The 19,022-nt window shown below is 46.3% G+C and overlaps 1 protein-coding gene across 2 annotated transcripts in view; it reads right to left on the bottom strand.

Moving 5' to 3' along the window:
* The window catches only part of MKX (mohawk homeobox), a 45,357-nt gene extending 27,279 nt beyond the window's left edge, over nucleotides 1-18,078 (bottom strand). For both annotated transcript variants that reach the window (XM_032183407.1, XM_032183409.1), the window contains exons 1-4: nucleotides 17,817-18,078; nucleotides 15,968-16,127; nucleotides 8,996-9,149; nucleotides 7,548-7,883 (exon numbers count right to left, since the gene is read on the bottom strand). In XM_032183407.1, the coding sequence (XP_032039298.1) occupies nucleotides 7,548-7,883; nucleotides 8,996-9,149; nucleotides 15,968-16,127; nucleotides 17,817-17,998 (832 nt within the window). In that variant the 5' untranslated portion in view covers nucleotides 17,999-18,078. The remainder of the gene's footprint in view (nucleotides 1-7,547; nucleotides 7,884-8,995; nucleotides 9,150-15,967; nucleotides 16,128-17,816) is intronic.
* Between the last annotated feature and the right edge of the window lie 944 nt (nucleotides 18,079-19,022).

The raw sequence follows: 19,022 nt of genomic DNA, 5'->3' as shown, positions 1-19,022 counted from the left end.
TTCTGCCAGTCTCATCATGAGCATAAACTATTTCAAACTCTGGGACTACTAAGAAGGTTACAGCTCTATTCAGCAGTCATCATGCTCCAGATTTACAGGCCTAGCTGCAATGGCTATGACTGGGATGTACCTGCTTAAATCCCTTCCACAGATGGGAGAACGAGCGCTGCCCGTGCCAAGTTTCAGTCTGGATTGAATTTTTACAGCTGGGTCATAAATTTGTGGATTAAAAGGGTTCTAATGGAAACACAGATACAGCCCTAACTGCAGCAACACGAACAGCAGCGCCGTAACACCGCGTGCGGGATGCACCAGGAGGTTACCAAAAGCCGCCGTATTTATCCCAAGCAGAGCGGGGATACAGGAACACGCAGGAACCCCACGCCAGGTATGAAGTTTCACTTCAGACATTTTTCCAGAGAGAAGTGAAAATTTTTATGGGCTCCCCATTCCTTCACGTTTACTGCCGCAGGATGGGACAAGAACAGCCTGCGTCTGGCTTTCCCGTACCCCTTCCCTCCTGCTCACATTCAGAGTATTGCCTACAGATAACTGTGTTAATATGTGGCACCGAAGACAGTGCTTGCTCATGAAGGATATGTATTTCATATGTAAAAGTAACTCACTGGGCAAAAAAAACGATGGGTTTTGTCCCTGGAATTTCTCTTTCTTCATGCAGGTGCCGCAAGGTGCAGAGCGGGTACGTTTCACAACACAGTACTGGGGCCATCTGCCTCCAGGCATCGCTGTACACTCAAAATCACTTTCCTGTCAGTGATATATTGAGTAAAATGTGTGATTATAGAGGACCTTCCCCAGAAGGGAGGAAAGTGCTCCCTTTGCAGAGCCCACCACCACTCCCAGCAGAAGCAGCTGCAGCCGCCGGCGCTCGTAGGCACCAGGGCAGAAGCCGTGCTGGCGAGGCAGCATGTGAGCCTGGCGTTCCTGGTTTAAGTCACCTGCTCAGAAATCTGGCTACCCAAGAAAATCCTGCTCTAGCACTGGAAAGGCAGAAGGAGACACATCCATTTCACTGAATCAGTTTTCCCAGGTGGTAGTTTCACACACAGTCTTTAAATATTCATTGAATTAACTGCTAATTTTCTCACTAATTTCCCTATTATATTCATTATTAGTCATGTAGCCTACAGCTTAAACTGGAAAACATTCTGATTTATGCTCATGTACTTTTCCACACACACAATTTCCTGCAACATTCACATTTGGGCTGACCTCAGGTTTTAAGATAAAGCATACTTTTGAGTCTGTTTTGAACAATTGGGAAATGGGGATAAATATTTTCTTCTCTTGAACACACCTTTGCTAAATGAAGAAATCCTGAGGCTTGGCCTGGAGCATTTCCTAACTCTAAAGAGGAGTATTAAAGTACACAGTTGTTAGCAACTGGTGACAGCACCATACATTTTCCTTGCTATGTCTAAGAGAGGTCCTGGGCAAGCACAGGGATGTGCGGCTTTTTTGGCTGCTGCTGAGAATATTTGCATTGGGGAAATATTAATGGTCTCAGAGAAGCCCCAGCAAGCTGCTGTGAGGGCATAGGCAGCAGAAATGCTGGGCCATGGAAACACAGCCAACCCCCTTGTTCTTCAATCTCACTTTTTTTTTTTTTTTTTTGTCAAATCTTGTAATTTTTTCCACTCCAAATCACTCACGCAATTCTCTGTGATGCTGTCAGGAGCTGCTGTGTGTGTGTGCTGCTGCCTTAAAGTAAGCTACATTGGAGAAAATGCTCTGCAGCCAAGCAGCTGCCGTGAGCTCGGTTTTACCAAAGTAGACAGAAAATTCACTGCAGCATCAACTGAAGCAAAACCAGCAGCAGAGGTGCACGGGCACTTTCCCTGCTCCCTGCTGTCTGCACTGCAATGACATCCAGTTGTATCCACGAACATGCTATCAGAAGTCCAACACTTGACCCAATCTCCAGAATTTTTAAAACATTGGATTTTAGAAAAACAAAAACAAAAACAGAGCCCAAAACATGCATAATCATCTGCATCTGAAAACTAACACACAAAAAAAACATGGATACACGGTGTTTGCACTGAGCACTTCTGAGAAAACAAGAAGAATTTCCCACAGAACTGCCTGTTTCAAAACAGGGAGTGGAGAAAAATAGCTGAGAAAAAGCTAATAACAGAGGAGCTTCTCCCCCGTCCCTAAGAGGGGGAGGTCTCCCCTGCCACAGCAGCCCCTGTGCCCAGGCTTTGGGGAGGATGCTCGGCCCCTGCGCTCTCAGCTGAGCTGCCCGACACAGCATGATCTTCCTCCATGCTGCTACCTGAGACATTCTGGTTGAAACCGATACATTTCCAAAAAATAAAATAAAATTAAAAAAAGATTCTGTCATGTAGAAATAATGACCCATTCCACTTGCAAGATAAATGTTGAGAAATCAAGAAACTAGAGGAGGCTGGAAAGAACTAAAAAGAAGGACTTATTTGATTTCCGCTGTTCAGACTGAAAGAAGTGCAAGAAGCAAATAACCAACTTAACTGGGAGGGGAGCAGGCAGGATCTTTAAAATTCTCAAGTTTGGGCTATCATTATAAATATTAAACTTGACACTGTCCTTGTAGCAAAGCAGTTTCCTTTTAATATTTCTTTAGGAAAAACAAAACAAAACAAAACAACAGAACAACAAATTAAAAGCAATCCGCTGCCCAGTTCTCAATTCCACACTATTTCAGTGTCGATGAATCTGGCCATGTAATAAGAAAATTTCTGCAGAAATACAATTTTAAATGCGCAACCTTCAAATCGCAGTTGCGCTGCTTTGTGCATTTAGTACTGTATTCGACATTCCCCTTTTCAATTTCACTTCTGGAGAGCATTAGGATCTGCAACAAGGACCTCCTTCAGCTCTCCCAGGTTTGCATTTATTTTAAGGTATCCCCAAGGTCTCCAGCACCGTTTAGACCGAACTTGCAAAAGTCACTAATGCTCGCAGCTTTTGCTGGTCCCTCGAGTCATTTCTGAAAACAGGTTCCATTGTGCTCACATTATGCTTTTAAATTTTATAGCTCGTTTTTAAATTACATGTTAATTTCTAAAAATGTTAAATTGAGAGGAAAATTTGGCAAGGACCACACAAAACCACAGGGCTGTTCTCCAGTTTTGTGTCTGCACAGTGTGTATGTGAATGCCTACACCCTAATATCTGAGTGGGGCTCTCTGTGGGCCTGCTCCTGCAGCGTGCTGAGCGCCGCCTCAGAGATGCTCAGTGTGCTGCAGTAAGCATCCCAGGGTCATGCTTTATAAATCACAGACTTTGCAGGATCCAAATGAAAGAAGAAAAAAAAAAAAGGAAGGCGAGAGGAAAGAAAAAGGCAGCAGTAATGAAAACATCAGAAACTAAACACACTCCTGAGTATAAATGCCTAAAAATAGAGATCAAACATCTTCAAAAATCAAACAGCCATTCAAGATTTTTTTTAAAGCCACCTTCCTTCCCAGGCCTGTAAGTCTTTAGTTTCCTCACTATTTTTATTTGTTCTGGCTTTTTTGCTGTGCTAAGTAACATATAAAGTGAAATCAACGAAAACTGCCTGCATAAAGAAGTTAGAGAGCTCCCTGTCCTGCCATTTCAACTCTCTTTCTCTCCCTCTCGGTTTAATTTTTGCTTTCTTTTACACAACACAGCTCACCAGACAGCGATATCTCAGAAAGTTGGGCTTTTTCATTTCCTCAAACTGTAACAATGCAGAGTGTTTTGTTTCTGCAGGTGACCAACGACACAGGACTTGCAGAGCACCGACCGACCATAACCACAAAAACAAAGTCGGTGTTTTGGTAATCCATGAAACAAAGAATGGGGTGGGTGTTTCAGATTTACATCCACCTTCACTACAAACATTATTAGGTCTTTTTGCTATATATTTTTTGAAGTGCTTGTTGCAGCCGGACTGTAATTTCAATGTGCATTTGGGCAACAAATAGAGATAGGCGAGTCTGGTTTTAGTTATTCCTGTCATACAGAGAACCTGCTGCGAGTGAAAGCCTGCCAAGGACTTAATGAAAACTTCTTCTCTAACATGGATTTTTAACTAAACAAAAATACTGAAGCAAGCCTTTCAGCGGTCAGTTTAAGACATATTTGGCCAATTATATATATTTATATATTATACCTGCACAAGGATTAATCTGAACTGAAAATTTCTGCCTTAAGCGAACACATTCATGTATGCCACATTATATATATATAAGCGTATCAGCTTACGACAGAACCGCTTACATATGTGGCATATCCAAGTATATTCACAGCCTGTTCTGGTCTGTTCTTTCTGAGCTGGCTGTACCCTGTCCCCCCACATCCCACACCGCATCCCCTCTGTGCACGTTTGCTGCATGAGCTCCGCAGCCTGAGAGGGAGGACAGGACTGGGGGAGGCAGCGGTGCAGACACCGTCTGTGCAGGGACAGAGATTTTGTGGTTGCTGCTTCTGCTCCAGCACTAAAGCTGCTTCTCACGAGCTCACGGGAATCGTGCAGAGGTACAAAGTGAGGCCATTCTCCCGACTGCCAGTTATACAGCCTGTCCTTGATCTTTACACGGGATTTCCCGGTTGCATGAACCCAGAGTAGCATATGGTCCAGTGTTTATAAGCATGTTAATGACTGAAATGGGAAATTGTACTACCCCTTTTCCTTATAAACTTTAAACTGCAATTTCTTGTTTCTGTCACCGGACGCTGCGCTCATATCCTGTTAATTTGGTGCAGGCTACTGAGCCGCTTGTGGCCAGGCTGACCCCAAGCACTGCAGGCACTGAAGCGACCGAAATCAGAGCCTGGCCCATGGTGTGGAGCAGACCCCGCCAGTAAACTTTCTGCTCACAATCTGCTACAAAAAGGTGCTTTTTCAGGAAAGCACAATAAAGAATTTCATTCAAAACAAATGACTTCCCGCTCCTATGAACACAGTCAAACATTTCTCAAAAATAAAATGTCAATCAATTTTGATGTTCTGTTTTCTGACATCCTATTCAAAATATCTTCATAAACTAAAACATCTATCAGGAACTTCAAAATTCCACTTCAGTCCCTTTCTGTTAAAAGTTAGCTGCTTCGTGTAACAAAGGACTACAGAGGCAAAGTCATTTTAAGCACAGATACCTCGCTTGAAAAATCCACTTGCTGCTACCAGGAGAGGCACAGTCGGACACACGCTGTTATTTTGCTTAACCAACATGGATTGCAGCTATTTTTGAGAACACGGACACAAGTATGCTGTACGACTGCACTGAGAGCTGAAATCCCAGGTGTTCGAATTACACAGAGAAGACAACAAAAATAAAATGCCCTTATTTTCTCCCATCCTAGCAATCATTTCTTTGATTTCATCTATTTCTAAACAGGTTTTATGAAGGGATGATAACTTAAAAATATTTACTTTTTCATGAAGGAGTCAATTCCTGCATGTTACAACATCATCAGAAAACCATTAGTGGGGTTGTAACCTCATAGCTGAAAAAAGCCTGCTGTACCTATTATTTCTTGCATGTGCACTCACATATGGGTAGGATATATCAAAATATACAGCATGCACATGAACTTTTTCTTTCTATTGGCAAGCTACTGCTTGTCTGCTTTGGGGGTGTAAAAAGAATAAAACTACATCCTGAGAGCTGCTAGTGTGTTCTCACCAGAGGCCATGGCACTGCAAAGCATTAACAAAGATGTTTAAGAAGTGACTTAATTACGATCTCAAGAGGAGTTCCATGTATGCCAGTTATGAAGTTTAAGGACAAATATACTGGTTTTTAGTCTTTCCAACCCAGCTTGTGAACTCACTGCAGTTACAACGTGCCTGTCTCAGCCTTCTCATTAGAGACCATATTTTTCAGTGCAGCTTGGAACTTGGCAAGAAGAACTTAATCCAGTAGCAAATTTATTACAATTTTTAAAAAGTCACTGTGTCCATTTTTAAGTTACGGTATAAAAGTACAGAAAAACAGAAGTTTACATATCTGAGCTGCTGCATCTGTTCTTGAGTAACTTTTCACTTAAAAATAAAACTTGGCAGACAACACACCCATAATGCAGACCAAATGCATTTGGTATGTTGAAAAAAAAAATCCCTAAATGAATAGAGAGAGTTAATTTTGAAATGTATTCATCGTGCATGCAACGTGTTCTTGCTCCCCACAAGATTCTGTTTCTCTATGGGGCCTCCACTCCTGCCTCGGTCATCTCCTGACAACCTGCACGTACCAACGTTCTTCTACGCCCACCAGAGCATTTGGCCTTCTGAAAAGCTGGTGGCCCCTTCACAGGGACCAAAATCATGTGAAATATGCTTGGAGAGAGGAGGCAGACAAAGGCTGCAGACTTGAGAGGCTGCAAAGGAGGTGGGCAACCCAGCCTGGCTGCCAGGGAAGCCACAAGGAACCAAGTACAACATCTAAATCTACAGTGAATTCAGTGCAAAGCCCTCCAGCACATTGCAGCAATGTCTATCCATCCATCCCAGAAGTGGTGATGCCTGTGAAAGGGCCAGTCTCACAGGGAAAATACAAAGGGCTGCTGTGATGAGTGGAAATCCTGAGCTGCCAGCTGAGACCTTCAGAGATTTGGAAGCAGAAATTCGTTTTTTGTTTTTGTTTTTTTTTTTTTTTTTCAAAGAGGAGTGGACAGCCTTTGCCTTATGTCCCCAGGGAAATTCAGAACAAGCTTTGCAAGAGGAGCCTTCCAGCACTCGCTGACCCACAGGGACCCAAGCAGGTCCTGACCTTGCCCTGATTTACAGCAATTTGCTGGCATGAACCCAGCAGCCCCATGTGCCTTCCTCTGACTGGTAACACAACAGATGACAGAAATCATGCTTTTATGTTTTTATTGATAAAATAAAAGCTATAAGTCATGTGTAACCTCTCAAAAGCATTAAACCAAGATCTTTAATGGCCAAGTCTGTGGCTCCTTAGCTCAGTGCACTGTGCCTGTAGAGTGGTACAGAAACTGGTCCAAACTAATTAATCCACATAATCATAAGAAGGAAGGGCCACACAATGGAGAAGGCACCCTAAGGACAGCAAACAAGATGTACAACAGGGGAAGAAAGTCATGTGCACACCACCAAGGGACATATGGCTCATATAGGTGCCACAAACAGCCACCTTGAAAATGCAAAGTCCTATCCCTTCCAGCTGGAGCCACAGGGTACTTCACTCCAGAATACTTTAAAGTTTTCTCCCTCTTTAGGCTTGCCTCAGTGCTGACAAACAGGCCCACAAGTGTCATTTCAAAAACCCACCCTGTAGCTCCATTTAGCAGTCAGTAACAGCACAGAGCTCCAACACTACAGAGAGGACTTCTTCAGTGAACGTGAGGGTCAATAGGAGCTATCCCCTCTTGTAAGAGAGGACAGGCTGGAGTTACCCACTCTCATACAATGGTAAGGACAGGAGTTTCCCACTCTTATAGGAGAGGATGCACAGGAGTTACTTTTGTAAAAGGTCCAGCCAGGTGACACCATTCCCAGCAACTCCAACCACCAAAGCTGTATTAGAAATGATGCAGAAAGGATCCCTTACCTGTCCGGTAGACAAAATTGCCCTCTGTCTCTGATGACGATGGAGACACCAATTCCTCCTCAAATTCATTGGAACTAAATGAACCAGAGTGATTCCTTTGCCTTGTTTTTTCCATCATAGCTGCGTTAGTAGCCATGACGTGCCTCAACGAGTCATTCAGGTAGCGATTCAATAAGCTGCTTTTGTATTTGGGGGGTGACACGTAATCCTCATTGGCACTTGTTTCTGGTCTCACTCCTGTTTTTATGACTGAACTTTCAGTTTTAATCACAGTGTGATGAACTGGTTTGTTGTATCCCCCTTCATTCATATGGTTTCTTGGAGGATTTTCTCCATCTGAAAACAAAGGCAGAAAGATACAGTAATACGTCAAATACCTAATATTTAACAAGAGGCACTCTCTATGTGTTTTAAATTGCTATAAATATAACTAAAACTAGACAAATATATTTTAAACTTCAACATTAGCCAATTACTTGGCTAATGACAGAGCAGGTAGGAAAAAGAAAAAAATGGAAAAAGAGAAAAAAAAAAAAAAAAGAAGAGAAGGGCCCTAAACCAATGTTAAGCCTTTCAATATCTGGTTGAATAAACTTAATTCTTACTATCATAACTTGGAATTTGCTTCTCCTGAATACTGGGGAAAATTTAAGCATATTTTCTTAAACTGTACTCTTTTAGCTGTCCTGCAAATAATTTTTCAAAGGAAAGTACATACCAAAGAAATGTGAGAACAAACTGAAATGGGAACAAATAGAATTGAAGCTGAGTACAAATTGAACCATTCTTTTAAAAATTCACATACACATTTCTGGCAATGTTCTGAAGCATTTTTTTCCTCACAACTGGCAAAAAAGAGTACAGACATGATTAGTAACAAAGTTGTATTAAAAAAATATAGGTTACTATTTAAAAAGTTCCTACATTCATTAATTTGGGCAAGAGAGATTTTTCAGAGAAACTTTAAGGCTTGCTGGTAAAATACAAACTAAATACAGTAATTTCTAGTTAAGCACACAATAAGCCCCACTGAAGTTAATCAGATTCTCTCAATGATGTGATATTGATGTAGCTCTTCCATCTAGGAAAATAACTGCCCAGAGACTTCTCATTTCCTTACACTGACAAATGAAATCATTTTTTCCTTTAAAGCAGAACATGCCTGTAGAATTGAATGAACTGGCAATTATCTTTCTAGTAGCAAAGCTACACAAAGCAGGCAAATAACATGCAACCAGACTGTTACCCTTGAATAACCTACACAATCCCATTTTGCAAGTGTTTTGAAACTGCTCCCAGTAGTATTTGTGAGCCAAAAATGGCCCCTAATTCACACAGGTGGCTCCACTGAGGGCATGTTGTGAGAAATCAGAGCTAATTTATGGTACCTGATACTCTCTAAATATATCTTAATCAGTGTAAAATTGATTTTAAAAGCCTCAACAAACCTTCAGAGCACGAGTCATCACTGCTCACGCTAAGCCTTTCAGCATTTCCTTGAACATATTTGTTGTACAGCTTTATTCGTAAAGCCCAGCTGAGGTCTGGTTGCCTGACCGTATTCTTAAGGCGACGTCTTGCGTTGGCAAACCAGTTCGACACCTGCTTAAAAATGAATCTGTTAGTTCCCCTTGAAAACAATGCAAATAAACAAATCCAACCCATACAGTTCACATTAGTTTTATGCGTGCCCTAAGGAGACAGCAAATAAGGGAAACATCCCTCAACCATGGGGCACCAGGAGTCTGTGAACCTGTCACTGAGCAGAGCAGAAACCTTGGATAACTCAGCAGGCTCAGCCTTTCTGTCCTTCACAAGTGTCAGCAAAGCCTCAACAATTTATTAACAAATGTTTAATTAAGGTGTCCTCAAGTATTCATTTTATATTCATCTTCCCTCTTTTACAGATATTGCCCTGATCTTCCAATACAAATCTTTGAAGTATTAATAACATCCTAAATGAAAATTAATAAGTAATGTTAGGTAATTTGCCTTTGACATTTATGTAGGCTACAATAAATGTGCTGAACAGAAAAACCTATTCTGCATTTGGTTATATAAAAGTCTTCCTTGTGTTTTATCAGGTCATGAAGACCAGCAGCAAGTGAGTATCAGGACAGTCCAACACAGATCACTGCACGCATTGAGTCACGGCAGAAATCATCCATTTGCTCTACAGATTAGCAACTTTCACAAACTCCTTCTGTCATGGAAATCCTAAATAAATAAATTAAAAAAAAAAAAAAAAAAAAAACAGCAAAAATAAGAATTCCTTACAAAGGGACTACTAAAGATGGGAAGCTATGGATTTTCTCAGTTCTCAGTGATGTTGTTTGAAACTGTACCTTAGAAAACGCTGGCCTTGATTTTACTGTAACTTAAAAATATACAAAATAGAAAATACGGTACTGACAGGGTGACCTCAGCGTAACCTAACTATGAGCAAGAGCAGAGGCAAGCTACATTAGCTCTAACAATATTTATCTAATGATAAATCAGGTCTTAAAAATGCTATTTGTTCCTTGTAGGAATAAGTGTATTTTGACACTACCTCCGCAAGGAGGAGGCAGTGTGGCATTGCTTGAGAAGGAGAATACGAAGAATTTCAGGGTGATCCACAGCCCCACATGTGTTTTTGTGCGGTGGAAATGCATGCAAAGGAGGCTGGAGATTGCTGAAGCCATCTTCTGACCTGGGATTAATCACACAGCTTAACTCATGTAACCTGCAAAGACAGCTAACACATGTTTTATCAACACATGTTACCCCCTGCCTACTGGAAAGCCAAGCCATGGACCTTAAATTTGAACCTTTGCCCTAGTCTTGTCATCTGCCTATTGCAGTGAAGGCTTCCTAAATTGCACAGAAGTGTTTGGCTAATTATTCAGGATCGATAATCTCTTCTGGGGTGATTATGAGAAAAACAAACACTATCTGCTGAAGGAGAAACAGAACTTCAGTTCAGAGTCCTACCCAGAAGCTAGCAGTGGCACTTTAAGCCTGTCACTTCAACTTTACTTAAAATCACGTTTACATGAAACAGGGCTCCACCAAAAACACAGCAAGCCCTGGATCAGTGCTCAAATGCCAAACATAGAACTCTACAAACCATGTAGCTCACTATGACAGGTTAGAAGACCAAAACTCCAGCTGGCAGGGAAGAGTAAGCAATTTCATTCTCTTCCAAGGCTACTTGTTTATATTCATCATATTGACACAGCAGTCATTATAGTAAACCAGAAAGGGTGGCTTGGCACCCAGCCACTTTCTAATGCCGTTGACAAACTGACTCCAGAGCACTCAGCTGAAGCAGCAGTCACCTGACTGCTGTGTGGTTTCGTGGAGCTCTGAAATCAAACATGCAATGATCGTGATGGATCAGCCCAGGATGGATCAGCATCTTACAAAGCCAACTGCTTCCCACCATCTCACGAGAAAGATTTCATTATGCTACATTTCATTACACATTGAAATCTTTCATCACTGAAGTGCCATGTGCAGAAAAGAAAGAAAGGGTAGTATAGCGTGACTCATACATAAAAGCAATTAAATTTAGCAAAAGTGATTTTTGCCTGGTACTCTTGGTTTATTTTGGGCTCATTCTTCCCATGCCAACTCTTTGCATCCTGCATATCAATGTGACAAGATGAGTCATATTCTCTTCTCTTATGAAAGGAGGCAATAGTAGTTATTTGATCATTGTGAAATAACTTTAAGTCAGCGTTTACAAGAGAGGCTTTCTACCAAAGCACAAAGCAGCAAGCATTCACTAGATACTTATCCCAAATGCCATTTAAGCAAGGCATGCTGAAGATGAAGGTAAGTTAGGAAAATCCTCTCAGGAGATTTTTAGGATATATCTGTGGTGTGGTATCTTGGGATGCTTTCCTACCCTTGGGCACTGGCATATGTTGCTGCAAACTGCAGATCTCCAAGAGATGAAGAGGTTCAACATCTACCCCAACTCTTCAGTCTTGGCCACCATCCAGGCATGTGGACTGAGAAGAGGCTGCAGGGCCAGGAGCTTTGCCAGATGGCTCACTCACCTGTCTCAAGCTGTGAGGGGCTGTTTCTGGCTCCTTTAGAGCCCAGGAGAGTTTTGTCACTAATTTCAACCATCCCCAAGTGGTACCTTTTGTATCCACATAGTCTTTAAAAGTTGTGAGCCTACTGCTCAGGGTCTGACCCGCTACAAAAAGAAATAACCTAAGCTGCCAGAAGTCACCCACCCTTTACAAGGGTCCTAAGTTGCACTAATGCAATCTCCAAAAATCTCAGGAAGGGGAGAGAGGGAAAAAAACAAACAAACAGAAAATCTACAATGATTTACATACAAGACACAGTGGGAAAACTTTTGTCTCTGAAACCTCTCAAGAACTAAGTATCCCGAAAAAACACATGATGAAACTCATTATTTGTACAAAGCAACAATCATACAGTTCTTCTATAGAAGTAAAAAGAGAGAGAGAGAAAGAGAGAGAGAGAGAGAGAGAGAGAGAGGAAGGAAGGAAGGAAGGAAGGAAGGAAGGAAGGAAGGAAGGAAGGAAGGAAGGAAGGAAGGAAGGAAGGAAGGAAAAGAAAGAAAGAAAGAAAGAAAGAAAGAAAGAAAGAAAGAAAGAAAGAAAGAAAGAAAGAAAGAAAGAAAGAAAGAAAGAAAGAAAGAAAGAAAGAAACGAAGGAGAACAATAATAGAAGTGCTTCCCTGTGTTTGTACTTTACAGCAGCCCAGAGAGCATCAAGTACTTATATCAGCATCAAGAAATATTGACCCTCTGGCTTTGCTTCTGAAGAGCCTCTTCAAACTTGTTGTAATTTGTTCTGCTACAGTGCTTAAGAGCGGCCAAGGTTTCAGAAGGGGAACAAATCAACCAATGCTCCTCCCCCAGTAGTCCTGATATGCCGGTATGGATCTGAATACCATTAAATCCATAGCAGCACATGACCAGTATATTAATCCCAGTATTGCAAAAAGCTGCTCTTCTACAATACAACCATTTATATTTCTTTCTGGAAGGAACATCAAGCCATTTTTCTTTTTTATTTCACAAGAACTTCTAAAACAAAATTTAAAATAAAATAAATCAAGCACTGCGGTAACGATACAAATGAAAACGTAGCATATTAATAGCATATTAATAGGACAAATTATTGGATTCTGAATCGGAATCTAATTGGAGTAAAACATAAAATGCTTTTTCAAGCTATATTGCTTTTTTGGTTTCCTGCTTTGGCAGTTTGGGAAGCAGAAAACTTTGGGCTGTTGGACTGCAAGCTGCAATAACATTTGCCTTGAGGACTCCTGAAAATCTTGTTGGACTGCTCATGAATAAGTCAGCCCAGAATTTGCACCAGGCTTTGCTACTGCTTGTTAAGAAATAAGATGGTTTAGGATTCCTGCAAAATCCTACCTCCTTGAAAGAATTTGACTTTCCTGTTGAAGATGGAAGAGCCCCCTTGCTGCCCCACTGCACCCAGGAACAGAGGTCTAAGCCAAAGTACTGCTGAGGGAGATGAAATTAATTTAAAATCGGCCAACCAGGTGAGAGCAAAAATAATGAAAATGAAATAGTGGAAAATGTGACATGCAGATTCCGTCCTAATAACAATAGTAAAAAAAAAAAAAAAAAAAAAAAAAAAAAAGTTTACCTTTTTATCTCACAGAAGGATTGGTTATATCCATGCCACAGCCCTGCAAAAGCTCCTTTGGATAGATGGCAGGTACTGGAATATGGAAAATACTGGAATGGGGGTTGTTAGATAGACGAAAAGCATGGGAGAGGGGCTACAGCCTTATTATCAGTATCACTGTGGCCAATATCATATTCCAGGCAGCTGCCGAAGACCTTTTCGAAGGCTGACCGTGGAGTGAAAAACAAAACAAAACTCCTAGCCACCCATTCCCTAAATGACATTTTGGTGGAAACTCAAGAGGATTTTCAGCAGTGTCTTTTGCCTCCCTCAGTGCTTCCAGAGCACCAGCACAGGGGAGATGCAGGGTGGGCAGCAGCTGTCAGCCCAGAGCTGCCTCGATGGTAGTCAAGGTTGAGTTCCCCCCAGCGCGAGCACTGCGGACCAGCACTGGAAAATGGAAGAGGAGTGGAAACCTGAGACAGGTCAGCAAGCATGAAGGCATGTAACCCAGAGAGAAGATCGTGTACTGATCGATGCCTGGCTCTCCAGTGGTGTTTCATGCGGTTAGGCTAGAGAAGCAATCACCGGAGACACTGTTTGATGCCTTTGCAATGCATCCCTCCTGGAAGAGATGCAAAGCTTTCCACCAGATACCGAAACCCAGTCCCAAATCTGCTCTTGGTTATACCAGCACCGGCTTCGGGGAAGCTGTTTCGGATGCACCCAGCGTGACTGAGATCTCAGCCTGGTGCTTTCCTTCTTGCTCCCAGAGAATAAGGATTTTGACCTGGATTGCAGCCTTGTTCTCCCTGGGCATCTGAAAAGTGGAGCTGTGGTCTGTGTTTTGTTCTTAGAGGCTCGGGAATTACTGCTGTTGCCAGACATAGGCATTTACCTCTCGTACAGATGCTATAGCACTCCCGGATTAAAAGAGCATTGCGCCCAAGTGATGGGAGAAACATCTGGGGTTTCTTTTTGATGGTGTGCTTCTGTAAATGAAGATAGATGTGCTGGTTCGCACAACTCTTTCAAATATTACATTTCATAGAAATGCGGCTGCTCAAATTCAGCTCCAGTGTAAATCCAGTAGTTGTGGGGGTCTAGCAGGGATAAGTGTAGTCCTCCAAGACTCTTTTTAATTTTTATGCTACACCTTACATAAATCATAAAGCTCTGAGGAGTCATGGCCATGACTCCCTTGATGCTTTTATAGAGGCTAACACAGCATATCCTGACCAGGATTTATCAAAGCTGCCATGAGAGAAAAACTGTAAAAAACACCACCAGATATTTTCCCTTGTATGTTCATTCTGTGGCATTTATAAAAGAAGAGGAGAAGAACTCTTCAATATGTCATTAACGTGAGATTCTCCAGACGTGTATTCTGGATGTATGTTTTAAATCTCATGCGAAAATATGGGAATATTCTAAAAGCCATAGTCCAATGAGCTACTCAGATTGAATTGCGGCATTGAATGGACAGTGTTTATGCAATCATATTTTTAGAAGTCTGAGCAAACCTTTCATGTATATTTTTAAAAAGCAAGAGAAGTTATTTTAACAGCATCTTCCAGTTATAATTGGCATTTTCTGAGACATTAATATTATTTTTGTCAAAGCGATAATGTTTTCGCTAGTGCAATAGTTCCACAATGAGGTACGGAAGCATAAAACGATCCCATTTTGCCAATGCTACTAGAAGCGAAGTTCATAGCACTGCCTTTTCTGAAGGAGCACTCAAAATAATAATTCTATATTTCCAATGTCTTTTTCTAATACTTGGTGTTATTTTGGTATGTTCACGTCCCTTGCAAAGTGACACATGCTGTGCTAGGCAGAGCACCGAGGACCCATCCTGCAAATGTGTTTCCTTTCATGCACCCAGCAGTAGCTCCGGGCAAGGAAATCAGACTACTCACGATGCATAAATCTTTGCAGCACCCAGACCTGAGATAGAATCACTCAGCAACTGATAGCATTTAACCACGCGTTTCAATAGGGTGCCAGATGGCAAAGGAAACAAAGAAGTACGAGCTATAAACATTTGCAGCTTCTTTTATACCTCTTACTGCACCACGACTGCCAGTCATTTCAGGGGGGCTGTGCCTGCGAGGGAAACAAGTGCTCCCCGTGCCCAGCTTTGCCGTGTGATGACCATTGCTGCAGGGCTCTGGAGCAGAAGCTGCTCCATGAGCAGCGAGCGCAGCGTGTGCGGCAGCTCTGATAGTGCGGAGCAGGTGATGCTCGTTATCGGAGCAATATAGCTGTTTCCGTTCTAGCCTCCTTTCAGAAGGGAAACGAGTAGCTCCCTACAACTTCCTGAACAAGCCCTGTTTTGTGCTGAAATCTCCCATTATTGGCTTTTTTTTTTTTTTTTTTTTTTTGACCTGAAGGGTTTTTTTTTTAAACGAAGAGAAAATATTTCTGCCGTGCTTATGAATGAGGCTGCAGGATGCGGGCATCTTCTAGCAGGGAAGGAGGGAAGACACCTGTGTTTAGCTGCCTGTCTTCAGCCCTTCCCCAGCCAGGAGGGCTCAGCCGTGGGAAATCCCTCTGGGGGCACGGAGGGGGAGCCCTGGGGCGGGCAGGGGGAGGATGAGCCCGGGCCCCCGGCCTCGCTGCTGCCTCCCAGCTCCTTCCCACGCAGGTGGCACTGGCAGAAATGTCCCCTACATCACCGGGCCGGTGAAAGGACAGCGGGCACCAGACCCTTGCCCACCTTGGGGTGGCCGCGGTCCCCATCCCTCCACTCCGCGGGGCCGTCGGGGCGGCCGGGGGGGTTCCCTTACCTGCACCAGGGTCATCTGGGAGCCGAGGGCCAGCAGGATCTTCTCGGTCTTGGTGGGGTAGGGGTTGTCGCGGTGCTTGTAGAGCCACTGCTTGAGCGGCCGCGCCATGTCCTGCAGCGCCTGCCGCTTGTGCCGCACCTTGCCGCCGCTCTGCCGAGCCCTGCCGCCGAGAAGGGGCGCTCAGGAGGGGGATGCCGGGCACCCTGAGCCCCCCTCAGCCTCTCCAGTGCCATGTCCCGGGGGGTGGCCCCAGCCCCGAGGTGACCCGAACCCGGGGTGTCCGATCCCTGCCCGTCGGGGGGCGCGGGGAGCGAGGATGCTGCGGAGGGTGCGGGGGGCTCAGCCTCGGGGCGAGATGCCCTCGGTGCTCGGGGACTGCCGGGCATGTTTTCGGTGTGTTTGCAGAGGGGCTTTCCTTGAGGGGATGTCCCCGGGGGGAAGCAGCCCCCAGGCCGAGCAAAGTGCCGCGACCCCGGCGCTCCATCCCTGCTCAGCCCCGCGGCGAGGAGCGCGCCTCCGGGAAGGAACCTTCCCAAATTCGCAACGGCCCGTATCGGGACAAAAAGGTTGGAAGGGGGAAAAAAGGATCTCAGGTACCGATAGGAAAATAAATAAATAAATAAAAAGTAAAAAGGTGTTTTGGTGTTTTGATGTTTTTTTTTTGTTGTTGTTGTTGTTTTGTTTTGTTTTGTTTTGTTTTTTGAATAAAAAAGGTTGAAAGTGAAAAGCGAGCGAAGCCGGTGGACCGGGAGGCAGAGCCGGGCGGCGGCAGGGGGCGCCGCGGGGCCGTGCCGAGCCGGGCCGGGCCGTGCCGGGCCGAGCCGGGCGGCCGCGGGCGCCGCCTCGCCCAGGGCTCCCTCGGAAACCCAATTCCGCCGCGATGAGCTGGTAATAACATTTCGATGAAACACAATCTGCGTGCTACCGAGCAGCCGCGCCGCTGAAAGTATGAGCTGATGCAATCGTTAAGGTGGAAACGGGGAGTAAAAATAGCTCCTCGGGATTTTTTCTCGCGTTCCGCGTCTCCTCGGACATTAATTTCCAAAGCTGCCCCGGGTTGCTTGGTGCCGGTACAAACCCTCCGAGCTACGGCCGGCAGCACGCCGGAGCTACCGGGTCCTGCCATCACCTCCCCTTTCACCTGTTCCACAACAACTACCGGAAAAAAAAAAAAAAAAAAAAAAAAAAAAAGGAAACAAGAGAAAAAAAAAAAAAAAAAACAGCCGCAGACGGCTCAGCCTCAGGTGTTTTTTGCACGAACCCGTTCTCAGCATCGCCGAGGCGGGCGGCGAGGGGAGCGCAGTGCGCGCACAGCCCCAGCTCCAGCTCCAGCTCCATTCCCAGCCCCAGCCCGGCTCCGGGCGCTGCGGGCACCGCGGAACAAGTGCGGGGGTCGCAGCCAGCCCCGAAGCGGCTGCCGGGGCTCTCCCGGTCCCGTCCCGTCCTGTCCCGTCCCGTTCAGCCCCGCGGGTCTCAGCCCGGGGCCGCTTTCGCCAAAGGGGAGCCCCGCGCGTCTGCTTGGGGGGTGTGAATAAAGAGGAAAATAAACGCGGTGCCCCCCTTCTGGTTTTGCCCGAGCCAGAGGGAAGGAGGGAGGCTAAATGCACGCAGACAGGAGCTCTGTGCGGCGAGATGCCCCCAGTCGGGACGCGTCTGCACCGCCCGGTGCCGGCATCAGCGGGATGCCAGTCGCGGGGAGGACGGTTTTGGGGCGCGGGGAGCCCTCCTAGGGACCACCTGGCGGTCCTAAAGCGAAGCCGAGCGCCGGGCACTGACACACACAGCACACACAGCACACACAACACACACAACACACACAGCACACACAAACACACACACACGCACGTACCCCGTCCGCCGGTTGCGCAGGCTGAGGCTCTCCTTGATGGACGGGCTGTCGGGGAGCAGCACCTCGGCGTGGTGCGGGCCCTCCACCACCCCCACGTAGGGCCGGCCGCCCCTCTCCCGCTCCTTGGCGTCCTCCTCGAAGAGCACCTGGCCGCTCAGCTTGCTGAAGACGATGGTGTTCATGGTGGGGGGGGGGCTGGGGGCCGCCGCCGGCTCCGAGGTGCGGGGGCTCGCTGTGCGCTGCGGGCAGGCGGCGGCGGTCACCGGGCAGCCGCGACCGAGCGCCGACAGCAGCCCGCCGGGGGGGCAGCGCCGAGGCACCGGCAGCCGCCTGCCCACCCCCGGGGGGCTGCCCGCAAACCCTGCCCGCCCCCAAGCCCCCCCAAAACCCCCAAAACCCCCGGCCCGCTCCCCCTCGCACCTCGCCGCCAGCCTCCGCCGCGCTCCTCGCTCCGTGTCGCAATAGTTGGGAGCGCGGCTTCTCTGTTGGGTTTGGTGCTTTCCTCCCTCTCTCTCTCTCTCTCTCCCTCCTTTTTTTTTTTTTTTTTTTTTTTTTTTTTCCCTTTCCCTTCCCCTCCCCTCCCCCGGAATGATTTTCTCCTTCCCCCCTCCCCAAACGGGGAGGGAAACAAATTGTTTTTAACGACCACCAAATGCGCAGAGCCGGCGCCCGGAGGCGCAGCCGCCGCGCAGAGCCACTCACATCGCCGGGCCCGCCGCTCCCCTCCCGAGGGGGGAGGTTTTTTTTTTGGGGGGGGGGGGGGGACACCGCCGGCCAGGGCACCCCGAAAGCCCCGGGAAGGGCACGGACCCCACCGTCGGGGGGCGGTGCGTTGCGGGGTGCTGGGAGCCGGGGGGGGGGCAGCGGAGGATACGGGGGGGTCCCGCTACCCACAGCGGGGACCCCGTCGGGGCACAGCGGACGCGGCGGAGGGCGCAGCCCCGCGCCGCTCATTAACGCCAGTATTTAATGAGACTGCACCAGGAAACATCCCCCCCAGCTCCTCTCTTCCCCCTCCTTTTGTCCCCCCCCCCCCGCCTTACAAGGCTTACAGCCCGAGCCGGGCGGCGCCCCGCTCCCTGTAGCATCCTCGGCGCGCCCCCGCCGGGAGGCGATGCTGGCCCTGCGTGCGCCCCCGGCCCGCTCCCACGGGTGTGCTGCGGCCCCCCCGCTCCTCCCCACGCCCCCCACACCCTCCGTACCCCC

Source organism: Aythya fuligula, chromosome 2 (assembly GCF_009819795.1).
Source record: "Aythya fuligula isolate bAytFul2 chromosome 2, bAytFul2.pri, whole genome shotgun sequence".
In the NCBI taxonomy this organism is placed as follows: domain Eukaryota; kingdom Metazoa; phylum Chordata; class Aves; order Anseriformes; family Anatidae; genus Aythya; species Aythya fuligula.
Note: the sequence above shows the minus strand (reverse complement) of the source record. Positions and strands in the feature narration are given on the sequence as shown.